The sequence below is a fragment of the Lotus japonicus genome, chromosome 3, assembly GCF_012489685.1.
Source record: "Lotus japonicus ecotype B-129 chromosome 3, LjGifu_v1.2".
Taxonomy (NCBI): Eukaryota; Viridiplantae; Streptophyta; class Magnoliopsida; order Fabales; family Fabaceae; genus Lotus; species Lotus japonicus.
In genome coordinates this window covers 19,381,091-19,407,408 of record NC_080043.1, presented here as the reverse complement: position 1 = coordinate 19,407,408, position 26,318 = coordinate 19,381,091, and the positions used below count along the sequence as shown (strand labels likewise).

Genomic DNA, 26,318 nt, shown 5'->3' with positions numbered 1-26,318 from the left:
TCATAAGTTATTGAAGCTTGAAGATAAGCATAAGAAAGGGGTCTATGAAGTTATTATGGTTCATGGATGCAACCTCTAATATTATAATCTGATTAGCCATTCAGTTGCGAGTAATGTATGCTATGTATGCTATTATTCAGTTTTTAACAGATTGAACTTTCCCAGCTGAACCCAACAATTAAACACGCCTATGTCTGAGTTGTCATAACTTTAACCATTATTCCTATTAAGATCACAATTATTATCACAGAACTAGAAGGGAATTGTGTAACAATTGTTATCCAATTAACACTTTGAGTGCACAACGTAAAGGAGCAGGAACTGAATATTTTCTTCCAGCGAAAAATAACAAGTACAAAACAAAAATCGTGCTATGATAGATTTATGGATGATGTAATTAGCAAAAAGAATTTCATTATTATTAAACAAAAATCCGTCACTCTATCTAGTTCACCACACTACATCCGCCTTAATTTGGATTTGCTGCTACCAATAAAATAGCTGCCAAATCATATGTTCTTCATCAAAGGAATGGGGAAAATCTTGTTCTAACTGAAGCAGTCATTGCCTTAAATCCCATATCCTGACAGAAAAGTAACACATAGTCAGAAGACTACATTTGAAGAACGAAAGAACTAAAGATCATTTCACCCCAAGAATAATTTCAATCTCATTATCATACACTTTGAAATTCAAGGATACACAAAATAATAGGAAAGAACCTTAAAGTTCTAGATATCATTAAAGTATTGATAAATCAATAGAAACATAAAAAATCTTACAGCCTCAAATGCCTCATTTAAACTACATACCTGAGTTGTCCATAGGGTTGCCAGCAACTACAGGCTCTGGTTCCTTAATCTCAACAACTACACAATCTGACATTAAGAAGGTTTTGGCCACAGAGGATGCATGTTCCAGACAACATCTAACCACCTGTAGAAAAAGAGGATGATAGAGTAATCAAAATTTCAATTCTAGCACAACTATCATAGTGTAGTGTAGCAGAAGCATGCTGAGTTGATTCTCTTCAGAAAAGCCTTTTAATATTTTAGTTATATCATGTAAGTATTACACATCAATGCATAGACAGGAAAGTAAAGAAAATAAAATAGTTCAGGTATTGTTTCTCTCCTTAAATATATTACCTCTGTATGTAGTTATTATTTTGGGGTAGTATTCAAGTATGAAGAAACTCATGTTGAGTACAAAAATCAAAAGTAGTCAAAACATTCTTTAGACATCCATATGCAAGTATTGAATATCATGTCATCTTCACTCCTGATTATGTAACCTTTGCTAGAGATATGCAATATCACATGCAGGTAAATTAAAAAGACTATGCAAAGCTATATTGATAGAGCACCTTTGTTGGATCAATGATACCAGCAGCCATTAAATCTTCATATTTACCAGTGGCAGCATTATATCCATATCTAAAATTGTCACTAGAAAGAACCTGTCCAAAAAATGTCACATCATCACATGCAGAATGAAAGAGTACTGAGAACATCCAAATTAAGCAAATCTTCATACCTTCTCACTCACAACACTGCCATTTACACCAGCATTCTTAGCAATTAATTTTAGAGGGTAACTAAGAGCTCTTTTAACAATATCTGCTCCAACCTGCACCAGTCATTGTAAGTTCTAAGGTCAGAATCTGAGTCAAAAAGCAATAAATATTCACCCAAAACAAAAAACATGTCCATGTTCAAGAAACTTGAGTTCTTGCTATATCAAATATATGACTCACTTTCTCTTCATCGTTATCTAGGGTAGCCTTGATTGCATCCACCTTTGACGCAAGTCTTAGCAGAGTACACCCACCACCTACTACAATACCTTCCTCAACAGCTGCCTGAAAGTCAACAAAATGTTTGCTTATAGAAACAAATAAATAGATAAAAACTCATGAGCATTTGGGGAAAGAAAAAAAATATACCTTTGTGGCGTTAAGAGCATCTTCAACTCTCAATTTCTTTTCTTTGAGTTCTGTCTCAGTTTGTGCTCCAACCTACATACATATGGAATACAAAATTACACCAAATAATGTTTGGCAAAATTACACCATATATAATATCATATTTCAGTGAGTATATTTTTACCTGTATCACGGCGACACCACCAGACAGTTTTGCAATTCTTTCACTGAGCTTTTCCTTTTCATAGTCTTGTTCTGCAGCCTACATAGAATGTAAACATATTTAATTTAATGCCTGAGGAATGATAAATATCAAAACATCCCCCATACTCTTCCATCTGGAGAGTTCCTACCAATGTGAGACCATGTGCATGTGTGAACACACTCACTAGTAACTGATTCCATCTATCTATACGTGTTTTTCATATCATTCAGTCTAAGCTCAGAATTGTTTCTTCATTCTAGAGTGTATATCATTACTCATTCTCTCAGTCCAACATCTCCAAGGAACATGCCATCAGTATAAACAAACATTTTTGCCAGGAGGGGGGAGAGAGAGAGTGATAGAGAGAGGAAAACCTCAATCTGGTTCTTGATTTGTGCAACTCTTTTGTTCACAGCTTCTTGGGTACTTCCATCACCAACAATTGTGGTTGAATCCTTGGTAAGCACCACCTTGGAGGCCTCACCCAGAACCTCTTTCCCAGCTTTGTCTAAAGTAAGACCAACCTCTTCTCTGATCACAGTACCTGTAAGCCAATTGGTAAAACACCATTTTAAAAACAGCTGTACACAAAAAGGTTAAGAAACAACTTTACACTTCCAAATCAAACAGAACATAGACATCAATCTTCAAAATTTATAAACCTCCTGTCAAAATGGCAATATCATCAAGGTACTGGCTCTTGCGTTCTCCAAACCCAGGGGCCTTAAGTGCTGCAATCTTTAGTGATCCTCTAAGTTTGTTCACCACCAGGGTCGCTAAAGCTTCTTGTTCAATATCCTCCGCAATGATCAAAATAGGGAAACCATTTCTAATTGCATCCTCAAGTATGTTAATAAGATCCCTTGCGTTGGTTATCTTTTTATCAACTAAAAGCAACTGCAGAACAAAAACACCACATAAGATTTTAAGTAAATACACAAGAAAGTTATATAGTAAACATTACAGAAAAAAGATGTCTTACCTTACAGTTCTCAAACTCAACTGACATTTTCTCACTGTCAGTAACAAAGTATGGTGAAATATAACCACGGTCAAATTGCATCCCCTCAACAACATATAGAGCATTTTCAGCACTCTTTCCCTCCTCAAGTGTCACAACACCCTTTCTACCAACCTTGCTCAAAGCTTCTGCTATCATACTTCCTACTTCAATATTGTTCCCAGCACTGACTGCTGCCACATCCGCCAACTCACTATCTTCAACCTGCAACCCATGTAACCGCAGCTCGCTCAGTCTAAGCAGAAATACGTTTACAATATTTGTGCAATAAAACATAAAAATAAGCAAAGAGTGGGGAGCATTCAAGTAATACTAAATAAACATGCTTAAACACAGACACTCAAAAGAGAAGAAACACTTCACCTCTTTCGACATCTTTTTAAGCTCAGCTACTAGAGCTTTCGTTGTCTTCTCAATGCCACGGGTAATAAGAACAGGGTTGGCACCCGCTGCAACAACCTGCAAAATTATGCTAAAAATGAGGACCTTGTAATGTAACAAACGAAACAGAGCCAACCAAGTATTAGTTACTTGTTATATAAATCTAAGGAAAGAATAAAACCAACCTTGACACCTTCCGCAATAAGACCCTGAGCTAGGACAACCGAGGTTGTGGTTCCATCACCAGCCAAATCGTTAGTCTTGGCAGCTGCCTGTCTCACCAACTTGGCACCGATATTCTCAACAGGATCCTCCAACTCAACCTTTTCAAGCCAAATGCGACAAAGCATCAGAATAAACACCCACATAACATAATTAATTCACAGTAACATGAAACTTAACATAGTATCTAATTGAAGGGTGACAAAAGAACTTTTAAAAAACATATCTTGTTCAGTCCATAATTTTAGCTTAAATGAATAATCCTTAACCACAACAAAGCAAACAATAAACACAATAATGTTTGAAAATCCCACCCCTCCTTTAACCAAATTTTAAAACAACTAAGGGCTTGTTTAACTGCAATTTTTAAAAACTAATTAGATGTTTTCCAACATTAAAAAAATTATAATTTTAGTCGCGGTATTTTAGTTTTAAAAACTGAAACTGTGATCAAACAAGCTCTAGAATTCTCTTCCGCTACCCTCCTTGAATTGAACAAAACAAAGAGTTAATAAAATTTCCCAGAACCTAAACTCATCCAAACAACTTGAATATATACATATATATATATAGTATATTATGAGATTGAAATTCACACCTCTTTAGCAACAGTAACACCATCATTGACAATTTTAGGTGAACCATACTTGCTCTCAAGAACAACATTCCTCCCTTTAGGACCAAGAGTAACACCAACCAGATCCGCAAGCTTGTTCACGCCAGCCTGTCACACAAACAAACAAAACATCACAAACCCTGAAACAAATCACTCGTTTATGTCAACAATCTACTCACACGGTCTCACTGTACCTGAAGCCTCTTGATAGCGGAACCATCCTTGTTGAAATGCAACTCCTTAGCCATGGCGGAGACCTTGAGGTTGCGGGTCTTCCTGGATAAAACAACGCTGTTGCTGCTGCTGCTGCTGCTCCGTCTCGCGCCGCCGGCGAAGGGGAAGGCGGAGATGGAGGCGGAGGAGGAGAGGTTGCAGGAGCCGGCAGCGGTTGACGCCATGGTTGGGGATAGGGTTTAAGAGGGTTGGGTTATGGATAATGAAATGAAATGAAATGAAGTGAAGTGGTGCTGTGTTGTTTTGTAGGTGAAGTAGTTGAAAGAGTGAGTGTGGAGATTAGGTTTTTATTGTGAGAAATGAACGAGGGGACGAGGGATATGCCATCTTGAAACTTCTGTTTCATCTCAGCCGTTGGATTGGATTTGTCTTACTTTAGAATGCTCTAGAACTTTTTACTTTTTTTATAGTGTCAAATATTTTCCATTTCATCTACTTATATATTGGGTCAAATCTAAACATGTCTCAAAAAAAATTTTAATTTATGAGTTTTTTTTGGAGATAGGAAAAATAATTTTAATTCAAATAAGGAGAAATGATGTCATAGGTGTGGAGCTTTTCTTTTGGTTACATAGGAAATGAAAACAAAGCAAAACAACTAATATAATGCATCCTGCAACGGGGATGAGATCAGGCTTGAAGGTGGTAACCTCCAGACACGACGCAGCGTACCCTCCCTCGCGGCTTGGCGAGCCAACATATTCGCAGCACTGTTCTTACTTCGTGGTATCTGAATCAACACAACTTGTTAGTCCTATTAAAGCATACCTCTCACCTGTTCAATATCCTCTCTAGCCTAGTATTGATCAACAACAGTCGCAGGTTAAAGTATACTCAACACACCTGAGCAATCTGTACAGCAGATAATATTACGATACCCAAGGTCCCGACCGTGCTGAAGGCCAAGTTCAATGGCTAGAATTTCAGCCAAAAACGTTGTACTTGCTACATGGTTATTTGACGTCCTACACACCTAACACTCTAGCAGCCAAATGTGCCCTGGACAATCACTCCACAACCCATCCTCATCGTAACAGGATTCCAACTACAATATACCATGATGCGCACGGAATTAGAAGGGTGTTGTTGGTGCAGCGGGTGCTGCAACAGAGCTGGCGTCGACCTGCGTCCCCAACTCGACGTGTTTAGCAAAATCTGGCGTAGCACGTAATTTAATGGCCATGGACACTCATTAAAAACACTTGCATTCCACCAGTGCCACGCCCACCAAAGGACTGCCACTGCCAATATGTGACCCGGTTGCGAGAGGAGCCTTCTGAACCAAGCTTGGGACGGTTCAACACCCGAAAGAGAAGGAAATTGCATTCCAAAATGGTACCATAACTTTCAAGAGTTTTCACACCCTCTGAACACATGATCAAGGTCTTCATCCTCAGCCTCACATCTAGGACAAGCCGCCGAGGTACATGAGTGGTTGTGTCACCGCTTGGAGTTCGTCGGAAGTGCTCCCTTCGCAATTAACCAAAGAAAAAACCGTATTTTTCTGGTACCTTGCTCCTCCAAATGTGCTTCCAACAAGGATGATGATCATCCCCATCATGCTTCGAAAGGACGCATACGCTGAATGTGTCGAGTATGATCCATCCGGTGTCTCCGTCTATTGAACCAAATCACGACCAACAGATGTAAAGGGAACACAAACATGAAAAATTTCTGATATCAGTGCGTGATTAAGCTTCATTCCTTATGGTTGCTTTTTTTTTATCCGGATCATTTGTTTTGGTAAGGGGATGGACCTTAACTGTACATTCATATCTAGATTAACCCTAGGAAACTACTTGACTAGAGCCTTTACTTAGGATTGGATGTTGAACTATATATGCCTTATCTACTTGCTATAACATGCTTTGTTTGAGTCTGTGTGTCGGAGTTGACCCTTTCTTGCTTGCTACCTGTTGTTTGGGCGCCTAACACTGTTAGACGCCGAAGTGCTACGCCGTTGAAGCTTTTTTCGTGATGGACCTTTCATCGAGAGTGTCATTGGAGACGACTGGAGATGTGTTCGAGGGACAAGAAGAGGCACATCTTGTTCGAATGGTCGTTAGACGTAGGACTTCTTGGGGTGTATTAGACTTTTTTGGATTAAGTGCTTTCACTAATGTTGTAGAGCTTGTTGTTTCCTTTCTATAGATATAAACTTTGTGTTTGGAAGTTGAGCTTTTAGCTTTTGTCAAATTCCCAACTTGAGATTTTTCAAAAGTGCTTTCATAAATGTTGTTCCCCACTAAAGGATCTACAGATTTCAGTGATTAGTTTTCTCAAAAGTTATTTTCTTGAGTTAAGTGATTTTGGGACTTTTGCTTTTGAACTTTTTTGTTAGGAAACTATGCAAAATTTCCCCATAATCAGATTCGTGGAATAGCGATTAAATGCGGAATAATAGCACACACACACAAATTGATAACAGAGTTCGGCCAAAGTTTGTTTATGCCTTGATCACTGATGTGCACATATACTGCACAACCAAAAAACTCTAAGATGTGAGAGTTTCACCTCTTTTTCGCTCCACACCTCTTCTGGTATTTTATGCTCCAATGGTATCGATGGACCTCGGTTGATCAAGTAAGCTGCTAAGTTGACTGCTTCTGCCCAAAACTGCTTTGGTAAGCCTGACTACACGCGCAAACTTTGTTGGGTCCAGGTGGGCCAGCATCCTGCCTGCTAGGTAGCGTTCAAAACGGGGCGCTGTCTGCTACACTATAAGGAAATAACGCAGCGCGTGATCCTTCAATTGGTATCAGAGCTAGGTCCCGTGTTCGAATCCCACGGAAGGCATGTTGTGCAGCTGGTTTGGCTAGCAGGTGCTGGGGGGGATTGTTGGGTCCAGGTGGGCCAGCATCCTGCCTGCTAGGTAGCGTTCGAAACGGGGCGCTGTCTGCTACGCTATAAGGAAATAACGTTGCGCCCTCCCTAACACCAATTGGTTTTGGCGTAGTGGTAAGCGCGTAACTTCTGGCTCTTTCTGACAACGTTCAGTTCATACGCTCAGCTACACCGTTGTGTTGAGGCGTACCCGGCACAGTCCTCCCCATTCTGATCCCATGCTCATAGCAGAACTTCTTGAATCTGGTGTCTACATATTCACCACCATTGTCGGTTCTGAGCATTTTTACCTTCAATTCTGTGTCATTTTCCACCATGGCTTTCCACATCTTGAAAGCCTCAAATACTTCAGACTTTTGTTTTATAAAGTACACCCATACCTTTCTGGAGTGATCGTCAATAAAAGTCACAAAGTATCGTTTCCCACTAATGGATGAGACAGTTGTTGGATCCCAAACATCAGAGTGAACAAGCTCAAGTCTCTCTTTCTTTGGGGTTCTTCCACTTGTCTGAAAGCTGACTCTCTTCTGCTTTCCAAATATGCAGTCTTCACACATGTCAATTTCTACTGATTGAAGACCTGGAAGTTTCCCCCTTGAGTGCATGATCTTCATCCCTTTCACGCTCATATGGCCAAGTCTCTGGTGCCATAGATTGGGATTTTCATTTGATGCAACTGCAATCAAATGACATGCTCCTCCTATCTTGTAAAGAGTACCACTCCTTTTTCCGCGAGCTATCGTCATTGCACCCTTTGAAATTTTCCACTATCTCTAAAAAGTTGTTTTGTAGCCTTCATCGGCCAACTGGTGGCCTACTGAGATTAAGTTCTTCGTCAGGTCAGGAACATGTCTGACATTCTTCAGTTCCCAAATGGACTCGTTCAACTTGATCTTCACTACACCTTTTCCCACAACCTCACAAGGTTGTTCATTACCAAGGTAAACTTTACCGAGGTTTCCAGGGACATAATTCTCAAAGAATTCTCTCTGCGAAGTTGTGTGAAAGGATGCTCCAGAGTCTAACACCCAAGACTCTTCCTTGTTCTCCAAAGAACATATCAGAACATCTCCTCCTGAGGTTGAAGCAATGTTCGCCTCTTCTTTCGCCTCCTGATTCTTCAGTGCACTCCTGCACTGGTTTTTGTAGTGTCCCGTCTTCCCGCAGTTCCAACACTCGATAGTCTTTGAGTTGTTAGAACTATGATGATTTCTAGACTTTGATTGTCTCGCCTTTGATTTACCGCGTCCGCTTCCTCTGGTTGAACTTCTGCCTCTTGACTCTGTATGCAATACCGAAGAGGTTGATGATTCACCTGACTCTCTCCACCGGATCTCTTCACTGAGAACCAAGTCACGAACATCATCAAATTTCAACTTGTTGCTTCCCGATGAGCTACTCACAGTTGTGACGGTAGCATTCCAACTGTCTGGTAGGGAAGACAAAAGTATCAAAGCATGTACTTCATCGTCAAAGTCGATTCCAACTGAACTCAACTGGGTTGTAACTGTGCTGAGTTCGTTTAGATGTTGCGCCGTTGACGCACCTTCTGTCATCCGTAAGTTGAACAGTCGCCTCATCAAATGAACTTTGTTTGAGGTCGATGGCTTTTCATACATGTTGGCAAGGGTCTTCATAAGACCAGCCGTAGTCTTTTCTTTTGCAATGTTGAAAGCAACGTTACGGGATAACATCAATCGAATGACTCCAAGAGCTTTTCTATCCAGAAGATTCCAATCATCTTCCTTCATATATGTTGGTTTGATGCCCGTGAGAGGTTGATGCATGCTTTTCTGATACAAATAATCCTCTATTTGCATCTTCCAAAAGGCGAAGTCCGCACCATCGAACTTCTCAATTTTCACCTTTCCTTCGTCAGCTGTCATTGCTCCCACTCGAATCTGACTCCTCTGGATCGCTTCTGACAATTTATGCAAACCTCCAGAAAGATTGGTAACACTGACCAATTTTCATTATTCACGAAAATTACTATTCACGTGAACAGTACTCTCACCCCGAAAATTAGCATAAAGAACCAACCAGCTCTGATGCCAGTTGTTAGGAAACTATGCAAAATTTCCCCATAATCAGATTCGTGGAATAGCGATTAAATGCGGAATAATAGCACACACACATAAATTGATAACGGAGTTCGGCCAATTATGCCTACGTCTCCGGGCTGCTGCAGACCTTTTATAGAAAGGAGAAATATACACTGTGTTTACAAACACTCACACTCTCTCACAAACCCACAACCCAATTGCACCCAAGAATTTCTTACACTAAGATATTCTCACTCTGAGATTTTTCTCTAGCTACTGAAATGCTTTCAAGTGTTGGAATGAATTTTCCATTCAGCTTTCATGCCAATTTATAGCAACTGCAGCTAGTGTGTACGCTCCAATGTGTATGCATAGCATCATCTTTCAACATGGCTGCACCGTCCCTGGCAATGCATTAAATGCCTATACCATAGCCATTCCAATTCTTCAAACAAAGAGGCACCGTCTCCATATGCACATGGCATAGTATTCAACTTGGGTGCTTGAATTTCCAATGCTAATATATAGAGAGGGTGGCAAGGCTAGTGTATAGAGTGGGTGACATAGTGGGCAACTAGTATAATGTATTTGACCAAATTTTTCTTATACAAAAGTGCTTCTTGGCCTCTTGGGGTCTAAATCAAACCAAAGGTAAATGTAAAAAAAAAGGAAAATACTTAATCGTACAGATCATAAAAATTTAAAAACCATAGTTTCATTGTTTTCCGGTAAAATCACATGTAGCTATTTTCAAGCCATTTTTTACTTTGTAGAATATTGATGACTAGAGGTTTATTCTATGTTTTTCGAGTCCTTCTTGTTTCTTTCTTTTCCTTTTTGAGTCATTTATTGAGTTTTAAGTCAAGTTGAGTCTCTTTTTACTGATGACCAGAGGTTTATTCTATGTTTTTCGAGTCCTTCTTGTTTCTTTCTTTTCTTTTTTGAGTCCTTTATTGAGTTTTAAATCAAGTTGAGTCCCTTTTTAATTCATAATTGCATCTGCATTAATTTAGGTGTTTTTAATCAATTTATTTGGTCTTTTTATTAGTTTAGTTAGAGAGTAATTCTTATGGTCAGTTTTGAGTTGAAGTCGTTTGAATTCATGAGTGTTGATTTCACATTGGGGGTTTTATTTGCTGAATTGAATGAAGGGATGTTGAATTATCATGATTATTGACATGTTCCCATGTCAAAAACCTATCAAATCTGAAAAGAATCTCAAGAAACCATCAAAACAACAGTGTAACTCATGTAACTCATTGTAACTCATGGTGAATTATCATGATTATTAAGTTTGTTGCTTGATTAAGGTATTAAGAAGTGAAGGTAAATGCTACATCACCATAGAAATGTTTCTAAGAGTTCATATATGAATTAGATTGTGAGTAACATAACTGAATTATGTGAAACTTGACCCAGGATATTGTTTTCTCATAAGTTTTACTAGATTCTTGTTTATGCTTTTGTTACAATTGCTTTCATCACAACAAACTCTAAACTATATTTATTTTTCTTTTCCATTCCAAACATTATTCTCCAAGATCAAATTAACATATAACTATCCTTGTGGTTCGACAATCTTTTGTATTACTTCGATCAATCCGTACACTTGCGGAATTGCTATCACATACTAACCAATAGTTTTTGGCCACCTAATCTATCATTGTATTTCTTGCTTTCTACATTCTTACTAAATAGTAGTTCTCGTAAAAAGAAAAAAAGGTGTGACCGATAAAAACACGTAATAATAATGAGATCTAAAATTGGACATTTTGAGGGGCTTATATTGTGTCCTTATTTAGCTTTCAAGTGGGAGAGGACTTCCTCCCCAGCCAGAATCCGAATATTAAGCTTAAAGAAAATCATTTCTATCTGAATCTCCATCCGCCGCATTTGAATCAGAGGTGCGACAGGTGTAAACTCTTATATGATATAGGAATTTGGGTTTGGATTTAAGATTGCGTTTTCATTCAAATTAAAATTAAAACTAAAGATTAAACTGAAATCTAAAATTATAATTAGAAACTGTTTTTTTCTGTGAAATATGGATTAAAAAACTAATTTCTTTTAATTGATGCCTATAATTCTTCCCTTCTCTCGAAATTCGTAGCTCTAAATCCATAATTAAGCCTGTTAATTAGTACCAAGATCACAAACATCATTTAACAGTAGTTGTGTATTTTGGTAAAAAGAATATACAGTGAGTAGAGTACTGAACCCAGAAGCAATAACACAAGTAGTATCAACATATAATGCTTACATAGGAAGCAGGTAGATTTGGAAGCATAAGAACCTTAAAATGAGTTGGTTCTGGCAAAAAAGGAAAAGAAAGCATAAGAACGTTGAGACATACACATACAAGTAGTGTTTGTTTCAAACTTGGAGTGTTCTGGTTTTTTAATTATAATCTTGGCAGGGCACGAGGCTGAACGCGAGGAGCGTCCCAGTCTGTGGCAATGTGGTCACGGGTGATTTCCTTGAGTGAGCGGCACCCACTTAAGGCCATGGTTAGCTCAAACTCGTCGCGGAGCATCTGCAGCACTTTTCTCACACCAGTCTCTCCTTCAGCAGCCAAGGCATACACCACAGGGCGTCCAATCTGACATACACCAAAATTTGTTACGAGCAATTCTATGGTGGACCAAGTTAAAAACAGGTCAATCCGTGTAATATGTTTTTACTACCAACATTTTAGTACATGTTATATAATGTATATTCTTCTTATGAGTTAAAATTAATTTATAAACAATTTTTTAAACTTAAGAACCAGATTTTCTTGTTTCTTCTAGATATAGAGCAGCTATTCAGTATAATTATGGGTAGACACCTAAGTGGAGCGGTAAAATTACTCTAATTTTAAGTGCCCAATAATATTTTAGCATGTGTGATGAGTTATAAGTTTTTAAGACCAGTGTCAAAATATTATTGACGATCTAAGTTAGGATGATGGTAACCAAAGTAAGACCTCATATCAAGAACTAAGAATGAATTTTCAGAAGAGGTTTATGATGTACTCACAAATATGCCAGAAGCACCAAGTGCCAATGCCTTGAAGACATCAGTTCCACGGCGAACACCACCATCCAAAAACACAGGAATACGGCCTTGAGCAGCTTTAACAACCTAAGTTATTTCAACAATACAAAGTATATAAATAAAGATCCTTAGAATAAATTAATTTCAAGCTGATTGAGATGGATGTAACATGAAGTTAATTTATGTACCTCTTCTAAGGCACTTATGGTGGCTGGGACATAATCAAGTTGTCTAGCTCCATGGTTGGACACTATTATTCCAGCTGCACCACTTTGTACCGCTATCCTTGCTGCCAAATTCAGTTCAAGAAGACATTAATCAAATATTCAATCAAAGATTAATAAGAGATGAAAACAGGTTTTTTTTCCTTACTGTCCTCAGCAGTCAGTACACCCTTCACCAGAATTGGCAGCTTGGTGATTGTCTGGAGCCACTTCACATCCTGTATAATCAATAGAGTGAGATCAGCTATACTGGCTCCAGTGCGCTCTATCAAACCAAATTTTGTGGGATACTATTGACCAAAGGCCGCTTTTAACATTATCTTCCAATGTTCTTTATTGTTTTATTGACTCCTTCTTATCGGTGCCTCTAAATGTGGTTCTTTGTACATGTCTGTATCATCTTAACCGATTGATCAAATTGAGCTTTATTATTCTACACTCTTTTCTGCACTATGCAGGAGTATTCTTTGTCTAATGTCAGCATGCATACAACTTATGAACCAAATCAATTATCTATGTAAGTATATTTGTCACTTGGATTTCAATATAATGAAACTTTGTCTGCCATACGAGCTGGATAAAAATGAAGGAAAAGAATGCTTTGTTTGATGATTTTACATACCTGCCAACTTAGAGTACGATCAATTTGACCAGCAACATATGAAGCAAGTCCAGAGTCATCAGCCTGAAAGGACCAAGATAACAATTCAATCAGTGATGAAGGTAAGGAAAATAAATCGACCATCAGAAATTTCAAATAATTTTGTAATAACTGATCTTACTTTGTCCATTGAGCCAAGGTTTAAACCTTCAAAGTTCTTCAATGTCAAATATGGTGGCAGATTGAATCTGTAAGAGACAATTGATCAGCAATTTTCATAACAAGATTTGAACCTGTAAAGGTAAAAGTCGCAAAAAGAGCTACTTCCCTATTTGGAAGAGCTTATTTGAGCTTGTCTTATAGCATAAACGCTTATGCAAGCGTTTGGGAGAGCTTACATAAATAGCTTATGAACCTACCTATAACCTGCTTTGAGCTTATTTCCATCAACTGCTCAAATTAGCTTATGAATAAGCCTACCCATTACCAATTTTGAGTTTATTTCAATAATATTCTCAAATTGGCTTATGAATATGCGCGTATACAATAAGTGTTTATTGCTATAAGCACTTAATTAAGTTGTTTACCCAAACGCAACTGATTTAAAAAGGCTGAAGAATTGTACCTGTTCTTGATATCAGCTTCTCTGCGTCCTAGTCTTGGGGTATCAACAGTAAGGGCAATAGCTTTGAATCCAGCTCTTTCAGCTCTCCTCACAAGCTGAGCAACCACATTCCTATCCTTGTACACCTAAACAACATAGCATTGCATTTTCACCAGTAAATAATAATTCAAATAAGAGATAATGTATGGAACTCAAACTAAAGGAAGAATTGTTGAAGCTTACATATAGCTGGAAAAAGCGAATTCCAGGTCCTGTTGAAGCCACCTCTTCAACACTTGAAGTGGCCCATGAGGACAAAGTCTGTAACAACCAAAAGGTTAATTCTTAATTGAGGATTGGTGAATGAAATATTCTGCATTAAGTAACAAAGGCATTAACTAAGCACAGCCGGTCTCAAACCCAAGTATACGAGGAGGTTAATGTTATACCTTCAGCAGCTAACATAAAACTAGTTGATATCTTTTATATGGATAAGTAACAAAGGCATTATGAACAAGGGAGCAAATAACACTCTCAGCAAACCCCCAAGTTGCAAGTTACAAAAGTTTCTATATTGAATTATGGATAAAGAAGAGATATGCCCTCTAAAGTGATTGCACACTGATTCTTACAAAATCAAAACTTGGAGATCCTTAATTAAGAAGAATATAAACATAAAATAGATGTACCATGATTGTTCCAGCAGCTGATGCAGCTCTTGCAGTTGCATATTCTCCTGCAAAATAAAGAAAAACATATATCATCCAACACAAATCCATGCCTTGTGTATGGTTTTAGCAGTGTTTTAACAAGAAAGGGGGATTTGGAATAAAACTATTCAATATAATTTACCCTCCGGATGAGCCATTTTCTGGAAGGCTGTTGGGGCAATCATGATTGGCATGGATATTTTGAAGCCCAGAACAGTAGTTGCCATGTCTATCTTGCTCACATCAATAAGAATTCGTGGCCGGAACCTGCATGTTTTCCACTCACACTTTTCAGTACATCAATATTTGTTTGCTTTGCATTCATAGAGATAAAGGTGTACAAAAAATAAGTGAATAGTGAGCTTGGTTCATGAAAGATTTTGCCACATACAAGTTAGTCTACTTTAGAAGGAAATACGTCTGAAAGACTATGATTGTCAGCCATGTTAGTCTCTACAAGACTAACTTCACAGTTGACCAAAACTGACCATAGGCACTAACTTATCCGATGCTTAACCCATTCAAAGACGTATTTCGTTCTTCCAATGACTAGCTTGGCAGCAGTAAAATCTTTCAGGGACCAAGTTAACCATTCACTTCACAAAAAATTAAAGGTGCATAGAAAAGAAACATAGTTTGGTGACTAACTAGTGTAAATAATATGTAGGGAAAATCTTACAAAATTCTTGAGAAGGCATTTCTGTTCTCCTGCAAAGTCCACTGGTCCTCTGCACCAGATGCGTAGTAGTCAAACGCCATCTTTGGCAATTTCTGCTTTGCAATAGCCTCATACTCTGTGACATTGGTGACCTCCATTTTCAGTTGATGCTGGCCTTCAGTAATCCTGCAGCTCATCAATGTTCACATTAATAAGCTATGTTTTTATCTATAAGCTCTATCATCACAATCTGCAGCTATAAAGGTGAAGAAGATGATAATATGTTGAGAAGTCCCATATTGGTTAGGCAAAATAATCCTTTTAAATGGTAGAAAAACACTTACCCCGGAGCTAGTGTTTTGGGTAGAGTTAGGCCTAACTCGAATTTTCAGATAATATTATAGGTCATAGGATACTATGTAATTTGTAAACCCAGAACTTTGGAATTATTAGATTAGTCAAGTAAATGAAAAATGGAAAAGAAAATTCTAAAGTTTACCAGATTTAGGCCATTAAAGAGTGAACTAAACACTTTGGATGAGATGATAATTAATTTCAAGTGGAAATTAAAACTTAGAAAGTAAAAATAGTGGCAGTAAAAGAAAGAAAACATAGACATATCTCAGAATTATAATGAAAAACTTTCGCAGAGAAAATTAAGGCTGCATGCAATTTTTCTTTAATAATTCAACACATCATTCCACTTATCATAGCATCACTGGAGTGTTCTTAAAAAAACTACAGAAAGAAAAACTAACCAGCCCGGTAAATTTACCACCAAATTCTCAAAATTTCCTCAACCTTATGATAAAAAATAGTATACACACATAAAATACAGAACAATAAAACAAGAAGCAAAATAAGATTTGATTATATTAGACAAAGAAGTGATTATGCGAATAAGTGTTTTTAGAAACTGAGCAGACTTTCATGTTAGATAAAGAAGTGATCATGGAAGATTTGTACGTGGAACCAAGCGCCCCTTAAGAGTGAGCATCAAACACATGCACTGATTCAGTTTAACAAACACAACCAGGATTGAAATAGATGCATCCACACAAACACTACTCTTATGTCTTCATTTCTTCAAGAATCTATCTCTAAAGAAGCATGACTATAAAGGGCACATGAAGTGATGATATTGATGAACATGGAAACAAACCTTGGTTTGGAAAACTATGCAAGGTTGTGCATGCAGAGGAACCAGAGAGAGGAACTCCCACTGAGAAATAGAAACAGAACGAAGTGGAAACTAGGCACAGTTGAAATAGTATAAGTAGAATAGAGACAAAGAATAGGATGAGCCTCAAACTTGTTGTAACGTGGAATTATGCAAAGATGGAAGAAGAATTTTCAAGTGGATGAGCTTTTGGAGGTGAGCATTATTTTCAACCAAATCTCATCAACAAAAAGGGAAGTGTGGTTCTTAGCCACAAACGCCTTGTGTGTTTCACAACACTCTTTCATTCTTTCTTCATTATCAACATCCCATCTCTAAATTTGAAAATCAATAATGGAAAAAATATCGAAACTATTTGTTTGTATCCTTGTGATATGTGTGTTTGGAATCTTGAAAATGAAGAGTAGCAAGCACCACTCTATTTCCATTGCCCATGTCCCAGTTTGATAACGGGGCTATGCTAGCTTATAGATAATGTGATAAAAAATAATGCAATGTCCTTTGTCATCTTACAAACAGAATCTGTGTAATCACTCAATTTTACCCATTTTCATATGTTGAAAACTATATAGAAACTGAGCGACTTCTGTTGTTATTGTATTTTTCTTTTTGTGAATAAAAGCTTGCGTGGGTTCGACTCCGGTCACCACCACGGGTCAGAGCTTCGGAATTAGAGATATTTACAGATTACTCACCAACACAGCTCTCACATTGATAGTGGCAATCAAACACACAACTTATTACGAGAAAGTGTTTTGTCCTCGCAAAGTGAACCAACATGTGTTGGTACTTGGTACTTCTGTTGCTATTGTATAATTTCTCCCGAATTTTTTTTAACCACATGAAGTCATGAAGGGATTTAAAAGTTGGGTGGTCTAACTTGCATGGTGCTAGCAATTTAACCCCATCATAATAGATGGATTAATAACGTTTAAGATTTAGTGGGTTAAGAATTTCACAAACTTTTATAAATAATCTAATAGTATCTAGGATGGGTAATAATGGAGTACGTTAGATAAGCCTTTTAGAAAAAATTGTGTATCACTACCACGCTTTTCAGATAATGTTTTGACAAATAATCATAATCATGTGATTCTATACTGCAATTCAACCACACATGTCAATTTTCTTCTGCATTACCTCTCTTCAGTGACTTTCTTAGTACTATTAAATTGTCATCTCTTTCCTTTTTTTTTTTTTTTTTTTTTTTTTTTTTTTTTTTTGGTAATGGTTCATTCATGTTTCTCTTTCTCTTCCATTTTATTTTCACTTGTTTTCCTTATTATTCTACATTTTCTATCACATCATCATCACCGGTCATATCACTCATTCATCCTTTTTTTATCTCACAAAATTTTTCCTTACCTCTTTTTTGGGTTGTAACTTGTAACTTGTAAGGGCCTTGATTGTATTTTTTAAGGCTTTTTTAATTGGACCATGAACCTTTGAAAAAAATATATCACTTGGATAATTTTTCCCAAATTTAATAGATCAATTGGATTATTTATATACTTATGAGTGTCAACCTTGAGGTCAAAAGTTTGATTCTTAGGAGACACACTCTTAAGTTGAACTTTGGCCTTTACCACACTCAGATAAAATAAGATTGTCTCAATCAAAAATACTTATCGTAAATATGATTTATACATAATACATAATAAATAATTTTTAGACAAATTTTAAATTCACTTATCTTGAACATCATTGCTCCACTAGACTAAGAACATAGGTGATTTAACACAACTCATTTGTCTTTACTTATCAAAAGTTTAAAAATATAAGAACCAGATTAAGTTATTAACACTTTGAAAAAAGCTATCAACATTCACTTGAACACTTTCTTCTTTATTGTTTGAAATTCATGTGAGATCGGCTACATTATGTGGGTCCCACATAAATTTCAACTAATTGTTAAAATGAGTATTGATAGTCAATAAATAATTTTTTAGGGCTTGCATTTGTTTTCTCACCTTTTTTTGTATATGGGTCCCACATAAATTTCAACTAATTATTAAATATGTGAGATCATTTAAATATTTATGAATAAAGAGATAGACACACTATATCAATCAAATGTCATTGTAAATATGATGAGTATCAAATCGAGCAACCAACGAGGCATTATCCAAGTTTCACCGGGGGAAACACAAGCTAAGCTAGTTAGCTATAACTAGGACTGCATGGATTTCGCGATTTTTCATCTTCAGATCTGAACCAACCCAACCGACAATGTTCAAATTGGATAATCACATCGCTATATTTTTATAATAATAATTTTAGAATATTGAAAAAAAATATTAAAATTTGATAAAAAATTAGAAAAAATTGGTAAGCAAGTAGGAAGAAGAAGAAGAAAGGCTCGCAAGTCGCAACAAAGAGAAGACAAGTAGTAGAGAAGACAAGAGGGGAGAGGAAACCTACCTGGAATGTACATCGACGAAGGGATGAATAGCAGCAGAGGGAACGAAGGTGACGATGCGACATTGTATTAGGACTTGGGAATGAGGGGCGGCATTGTTGATGTTGGGAGAAGGAAGAATGATCGTGAAGAGTGAGAAAGTGAAGAGTGATACTGTGAAATAAAATTAGGGTTCTAGATTTTAGGTGGGGTAAAATTGTTAAAAATACTTATAAAATAATAATAATTATATGTTTGGGTTTCAGGCTGAGTTGGGTGGATTAATGTTAAAATCGATATCCAACCCAAACATGATTAGATTATATAAAATTTAACTGATTGATCCGTTTGCACAATCCAAGCCGCATTTTTACCATTGGATACGATTGGGTCAGATGGTTTCATTAGGTAAACTCGCCCATGTGCACCCCTGGCAATACAAGTGCAAAAGTGGTACAAATGAACCTTGACAAGTTCAACTGTTTTTAATTAGGAGGCTCTTTTACTGACAGGTGACAGGTCTATGGATTTTTAGAATTTTTAAAATTTTGCAAACATGCCCCTCAAGTTTTAGGAAATTACTATTGACCCCTAAAATCTAGTAATTTTCACTTTAGTCCTTTTCAAATAATGTTTTTAAAATGCTTCCTTTTCTCTTGGCTCAGACTCTAACAAGATACACAATAATTTTCTGGAACTAAATCCATGTGTGCTAGCTAAACTTGCAAAATACTCATGAACATGTTTAAATCCTAGAATTTAATCCTTTGAAAAACTCACTAAACACTGAAATTGGACTTAGGTACGATTGAACAATGAGTTTAAAATCAAATTCCCTTAAAAATGAGTGGTCAGCCGACTATGATTGCAACAGGTAACAACTTCAAAAACAATGAAGATTTAGACACTCTAGGATCAATCTAGCACATGAACATGAAGAACAAAGGATGGAACTTGATTTTTTTTTAAATCACAGTAGTAGATCTGATCGTGAGGGCTATAGAACAGTGTATTGTTTGTGAAAAGTGCAAGAAACAAGTGGTTACACCACCAAATAACATCAAACAACAACAAAAAATCAAGATCTAAATCATGTGATTCATCAATTCCACAATGAACACTTCAAGAGATTTGAAATTTTAATTCAAAAGTTAGAACTCAGATCTGTATAGTAGACATGAAATTTATGAATTTGAAAGTCACAAGTGAGTGTCACTTGATAATTTCCTATGGGTTCCTATAGAGAAACTAGGTTGAGAGAATTCTATCTCACAAATTCAAATATCATATATGACTAAAAGTGGAGGGAAATACAAAATGTGTTCCTTTTATAGAGGAGCAAGGGGAAGGGGACAACAAGCCTACTAATGGGCCAAGCCCATGTTCGCCTAATTCCTAAACTACCCCACTCACATTCTCATATTCTAACTTATTGGGTCACAAATGTAAAACCCAACCATAAATCCTATACGAGCCAAAATACAAGCCCTAAAGCCCATTCCAAAAAGCCCAAACCTAAATCTCAATGTAGGCCCATGTAAAAGCCGAAATTAAAATGCAAGAGATCATACTGAAAATAGGGAAAATACTTAGCTTTGAAAGTTATGTTGGAAGTCAAGTCTTAAAGGAAGACTCCAACAAGGTCTGCATGAGTAATACCATCCTAGGTCCCCCGTCCATAGGGAAGCATGCATCATAGGGGTGGATGGTAGAGCAGTGTCAGCCAAGGAGAAAGAGGGGACGACATTAGTGATAGAGCTCAGCTCAACGACATTGCTGATAGGGTTAGAATACTAAATCAGTGATGTGCCCTTTTTAAATGACATGTCAATTTATTTATTTGGGGGGGGGGGGGGCAGACCATGGCATAGGATTGCGCTGGTGCAACAAAAGATTTTAGTCCCCTGCCCCTCTAGTATAACCCTTCAGTTGACTTTCATTATACAAACTACAATTAAGCATATAATCACAAACAGTATAACAAATTGTTTGCTGCATAATGATTTCTTGTACATCTATTATGTCACCCTAAGAGACATTCTCTCTTATCTGTATTCTCCAAGCTTCCAACATCTACTCTTAATTCTATCACGAGTTCGTTTCTTACAATTTATCAGCTTCTAGGTACTACATATCTGCTTCCAGGAGTAGTAGGTCAATGAAATCCACGATATTATAGTGGTTACTATTTAGTAAAGCTTCTACCTTTAGTGGGTACAAAATTTGCAGTAGAAAGATCACAAAAATCTAGCCTCCTGCATTCCCTATGGAGTGGAGGTGCTATTCTTCAGTATGCCGTTCTCATCTCCTAACCAACGTGATACATCACAAGTTTTACGAACATTTAGTGCATGTTTGTTGCACAGAATCCAAGGCATGTTTAACTGTTCATTCATAAGCTAAGACATATGTAGCTTCTAACCAAATTGATTCATGTGATCATTTCGCAACCAGAAATGCTATTAATCAATTTTAGGCTTATTTTATAACTTTGGTATACTGAGATCTCAAAAACTGAGAAAAGCATTACTCTGAAGAGAATAAATTCAAATTCATACAACTTACAAAAAATACTCAAGAAATGGGTCATATTTTGCGGCAGATCGTCATCCCATCTCCAATAGGTACCTAAGATTCTCCAAAAGTTAGAATACTATAGATCAAAGTGAAAGAATTGGTAATTAGGCAAATTGGTATAAACCTACCATACTGATGCTTACACGCTTGTCTTCCATTAACTGTTGATTAAAATTTCGAATGCTGATAGTTTTAGAGTCACTTACCTGCACATAATGCATTAGAAGTCAGGTTCATTTAACAGGAAATGTAGGAAAACAAACGTGAAAGAATGTATTTACCAATGGATCAGCAACTTTTCCATGCCAGAGGACATTATCAATTACAATAACACCTCCAACCCTCACCTAAAACAACAAATTATTCAGTGCATCAGCATAACAATTCTTAGTAAGCACCGTAACGTCTGAAAAAATATAATCAAGTGTGCGACATAAGAGGTTCTGGACATCTTTGACAATTTTATTATGTTCTTACCAGTTGTAGTAGCAGTTCAAAATATTTCTGAGTCATCCTTTTCTCTGCATCAATGAATGCAAAATCATAGCTGCATGAAAAGGAAATATTTCTTAAAATTCTATTTCATTTGTTCTTCTTGTGACAATGTTCTATCATATAGAGTAGGTCTTTGGCTAACAATAACCCTTGGAAGATAACATAGCAAATGCAGAATGGGAAATATCAAATCCAATCATCGTGATGTTGAGAATCTATATACCTTCCTGCTTCACCATTCAGGATTAAAGATTCTAGGGAATCTTCTGCAAGTCCAAGTTTGACATCCACCTATTGTCAGTTAGTTACCTTGAAACTTCAGAAAAATAATCTAGTGTATAAAGAGTCCGCATATCCAAAAGAAAAAGAAAAATCAAAATTGAGCACATTTTCAACAACTTAATTTAACACTTATTTAATAAACACTTATACATGAGAACTTATGTCATAAGATCGATTCAAATAAACAAATTTTCATAAGCTTATAAGTTTGTTTGAGAACTTTTTGAAATAAGCTCAAAAGAGCTTACAAATAGGTCATTAACTAATATTGTAAGCTTATTCAAACACCTACCTAAGTGTCTACACTCTACATCATAAGGTAAGTGCAAATAAGTTCCACAAAAGCTCTATCAAATGCCACCAAATCAAAAGCATACTAGTAGAATATACCTTATGTGAAACACCAGCTAGCTGATAATACTTCTTGGCAACATCAAGAGATTTGGGATCTCTTTCACAGGCAACTAAACGACCTGATTCTGGAAGGACTAATGCTATGGCTAGTGATGAGTAGCCCTGGGTCAAATTAACAATGATATGCCTCATTCATTGAAGGAAGATAACCTACTTTAAAAAATCCAGGCATTGCTAACCTACTTCAAAAAATCCAGGCATTGTTAAGGAAACAAACTTTGAAATAGCATAGAAATGTTCAGAAAAAAAGAAGAAGAAACATGATCTGATTCACAAAGCAAATTAAGAAATAGGAAATATTTCCTAAAACCTGTCACTTGAGTAGAAAAGAAAATAATTTAAAATTCCCCACTCTTAATATTTCCTAAAACCTGTCACTTGAGTAGAAAAGAAAGGGCAGGGCTCTGATTCACAAAGCAAATTAAGCAGAAACATGATCTGACCTGAAAGAGGAAACTTAAAAATACCTACCAAAGATTGGGGAAAAACACTATTCTCTGAACAGTGTGAAATGGACCACTTGTAAAAGTCATTGAAAAAGTTCAAGCCATTTGATTTGAAGTACATGATGTTTTATACTTCTAGTGATTATGATCAATGATTCAATATGCATTTTGCATATAAGCTCCAGTTAACAAAGACGGTACACAAAATATTTAATTTTATGGTCATCACAACAATGGTACAGGATCAGAATCAATAGAAAATAAAGTATCAAAATTGATACCGGAAGATTAAGATGAAAATATAGAAATAAATCAGAAATGACCATCCATTTATTCGAGACACCAGGCTCCCCACTACTGAAATTCACTAACACTCTTTTTCCTATTTATTCTCTTCTTGACAGTTATTTTTTAATTAATAACTCCTTGTGGTTCTAATCTTCTTTTACCACTCTTCCACTTCCTACTATAAACCCTCCTAATGAGTGGATTACTAACACATGAACCTCCAAAAATTTTATTTTCAAATAACAGTTTTCTCCCACGAAATCTTCAAATATTGTCATTGACATTAGATCCAAATTGTAATGCTAAAACAAATCCAAAGAGTATAAAAAATATTTAGTTTCATCAAAAATTTAAGACTGTAGATACTTTGAGGAATATAGAAAAGATACTTTGTGAGTGTTTAGATGAAATATTCATTTTTCAAGAAATGGATTTTTTTTCCTTTCTATCAAGTAAATTTCTATAATAAATGAAAGCCTCAATCCACCGCTATGCCATCACATCCATCTTTTTCATATGAAAATGAACCCTAATACTGTAAAACAAGTCCAACACCATGTGTTGTATGAGATATAAAATGGTATGGTCTACAATGTGATAAACACCGACTTAGTGAATACTGATAAAAATGAAGGACATACAGTATAAACACCAACTTCAATACACCTTTCAGCTCCAAGAATCTGCACAAGCATTGCAAGCAGTTGTGCTTGATCAGGAGATACCTATTAAGAAGACAATGTACTGTCAACATATTAATTCATGGCAGGCAAATGGGATTACAGAATGCTATGCAATCTATGCAGCAATATTCTTTATTTCCTCCATCAAATTTTACAAGTTCAAACTTGAGCCTGGATAAGATATCAACACACTAGAACTAATAAGTTAACTAACAATCAAAGTCCAGTATATGCACATATACAAGATGCACCTAGTTTTTTAAACCAAAATTATCAAAATTAGGTTTATTTTTCCGGTCAAGTATCTTTATGTGAATTAAAGGATATATAAGTTGATTATATGTAGACCACATATTTTCGTCTAATCAATAGTATATAAATTAACTCTTGAAGTAGGAAAGGTACAAACTAAACTTTTTATGAGATTGCAGAGCTTTCAAGGAGCATTATCTGCATATGCACAATCACAAGCAAACCAATATGTTAGGGACCAAGTCTGGTGATTCAATTTAAAAAAAAAAAAAAGTCTGGTGATTCAAAATAACTAGCTTCCTGGTAAGAGTAGTTGTCAAGGTCAAACAATTAGCATAAGTTGTTAAATAATTGATAGCATTAACTGAAAGTCTGTAACCAAACATGAATTGGCAGTATAATTATGCTACCCTAAGTGTCACAAAACCAAAAATGCAGTAGAAACAACTACTTGCCTAACGAAGACATATGTATAAACATCAAATACTAGCAATTCCATTAGTAAACATGCATAAAAATGAACCAATTGCAGACACCTGCATCTGACTTCCACGCATCGAAGCCGTCTCCTCTCGCAGTTGCCTCAGAATCTGAAATGCAACCAATTCACAATAAGCACAAAGGGCAACAATCAAAGCAAGGCCCTGTTTATCTGATTGCATAAGCGCTTGTTGCAGTGTTTGGAGAGCTTATGCAAACAACTTATGGCCTACCACCCTAAGCTGTTTTGAGCTTATTTTTATAAGCTACTCAGGATAGCTTATGAAAAAGAGCTTATGCTTATATACAACTTATTTTCAATTTATTTCAATAGTTTTTTTTAAAATAGCTTATGAATAAGCGTTTATGTCATAAACGCTGACGGTCGCTTATGACCATAAGTGCTTAATTAAGCTGTTTTCCCAAACGGGCCAAACCTAGTTGATATAAAAATGAGTTCTTTTACATTGGCAACAATAGATGGGGCAAAAGGGTGTGTGTTACTGAATTCTCACCTCTGGTTCTCGAACATTTTTGAGGACATAGTCATAGAGGCGGGGAGTAAGACTAACAACCTGTTTATTGCCATAGCTTTCATCACTAGCAATAACAATATCAGTGATGGAGCAGCTTCTAACAACCCGTTTCCACTTGCATCCCCTTAAGCGGAAGCAACAACGAGAAGAACAAGAAGAAGCGCTGCAGCACCATCTTGCTGTGGAGACATGGAGGGATCTATGGTTGACAGTGCAAGATGAAGGAAACGAATGAAAGCTTGTAAATACTTTCACAGGTCTCAATGGAGAAGCTACAGGGTCATGGAGCAGCATAGGGTGGTGATGAAGCACCGAGTTGATGCTGTAATTTGCCATAGCCGTATGAAAAAACTACTACCTTTCTTCTTCGTTAATCGTTACCCTTTTAAATGCCCTTTTGCGTTTTTCCCTAAGAGGCAATTCTGCAAACAATTGGTGGGAGTTGAACTTTGTGCAGCAGAAGATGGCATACAATGACAGGAAAATGGTTGACAAACAACCTCATCCATGGGAGTTGGGTTTGGCACCCCATCTATAGGGCTTGGCACCCCACTTTATCAAATACGGAATTTAAAATTTCATATTCTCCATATTGAATACGGAACTTAAAATTCCGTACTGTATTTAAGCATGCGTGTCACATTTTCAACCACTCATTATATACTAAAACAGATACGGAATTTTATTTTCCGTATTGATACGGAAATTTAAATTCCGTATCTGTTTTAGTGGGGTGCAAAGCCTAAGGGGTGGGGCTCCAAACCCAACTCCCCATCTACCCTCATCCATGAGAGTTCATACACCCAAGACAGGATAATAATCAAAATATTGAAACAACAGAAAAGATCGTAGTCTGTCACCCGTCTTTTTTTACTGGAATGTCCTCACTTCAAATGACTTTTCAGGGTAAATACCCAATTGGGTCACCCAAACTGTCACCCCGTCTTCAAGTTTGGTCTCTAAAT

General features: G+C 36.7%; 3 protein-coding genes across 9 annotated transcripts; all 3 read right to left on the bottom strand.

Annotated features, from left to right (window-relative positions):
- Positions 1–311: 311 nt before the first annotated feature.
- LOC130743267 (ruBisCO large subunit-binding protein subunit beta, chloroplastic) lies at positions 312–4,876 on the bottom strand. Its single transcript, XM_057595439.1, has 14 exons — positions 4,564–4,876; positions 4,352–4,477; positions 3,717–3,854; positions 3,514–3,609; positions 3,112–3,354; positions 2,792–3,026; positions 2,504–2,673; positions 2,109–2,186; positions 1,946–2,017; positions 1,757–1,861; positions 1,537–1,629; positions 1,367–1,459; positions 813–936; positions 312–583 (listed from the first exon to the last, which is right to left on the bottom strand). The coding sequence occupies exons 1-14, from the start codon at positions 4,765–4,767 to the stop codon at positions 570–572; spliced, it is 1,791 nt and encodes a 596-aa protein (XP_057451422.1). The 5' UTR covers positions 4,768–4,876; the 3' UTR covers positions 312–569.
- Positions 4,877–11,647: 6,771 nt separating this feature from the next.
- LOC130743265 (glycolate oxidase 1) lies at positions 11,648–16,495 on the bottom strand. 2 transcript variants are annotated; one of them, XM_057595436.1, is made up of 12 exons: positions 16,485–16,495; positions 15,344–15,508; positions 14,807–14,931; positions 14,644–14,690; positions 14,198–14,275; positions 13,976–14,100; positions 13,532–13,598; positions 13,372–13,434; positions 12,898–12,967; positions 12,714–12,814; positions 12,508–12,612; positions 11,648–12,088 (listed from the first exon to the last, which is right to left on the bottom strand). In XM_057595436.1, the coding sequence occupies exons 2-12, from the start codon at positions 15,478–15,480 to the stop codon at positions 11,891–11,893; spliced, it is 1,116 nt and encodes a 371-aa protein (XP_057451419.1). In that variant the 5' UTR covers positions 15,481–15,508; positions 16,485–16,495; the 3' UTR covers positions 11,648–11,890. The 2 variants fall into 2 exon arrangements, with proteins under 2 accessions (XP_057451419.1, XP_057451420.1); XM_057595437.1 differs by lacking the exon at positions 16,485–16,495 and having other exon boundaries at positions 14,807–14,938; positions 15,347–15,455.
- Positions 16,496–17,684: 1,189 nt separating this feature from the next.
- Positions 17,685–25,888, bottom strand: LOC130743264 (uncharacterized). Of its 6 annotated transcripts, none has more exons than XM_057595435.1 (10): positions 25,333–25,888; positions 24,874–24,927; positions 24,044–24,127; positions 22,645–22,770; positions 22,196–22,263; positions 21,955–22,024; positions 21,759–21,824; positions 21,621–21,683; positions 21,466–21,528; positions 17,685–20,676 (listed from the first exon to the last, which is right to left on the bottom strand). In XM_057595435.1, the coding sequence occupies exons 1-9, from the start codon at positions 25,687–25,689 to the stop codon at positions 21,487–21,489; spliced, it is 930 nt and encodes a 309-aa protein (XP_057451418.1). In that variant the 5' UTR covers positions 25,690–25,888; the 3' UTR covers positions 17,685–20,676; positions 21,466–21,486. The 6 variants fall into 6 exon arrangements, with proteins under 6 accessions (XP_057451418.1, XP_057451415.1, XP_057451417.1 ...); XM_057595432.1 differs by having other exon boundaries at positions 21,606–21,683; positions 25,333–25,883; XM_057595434.1 differs by lacking the exon at positions 17,685–20,676 and adding an exon at positions 20,864–21,208.
- Positions 25,889–26,318: the final 430 nt, after the last annotated feature.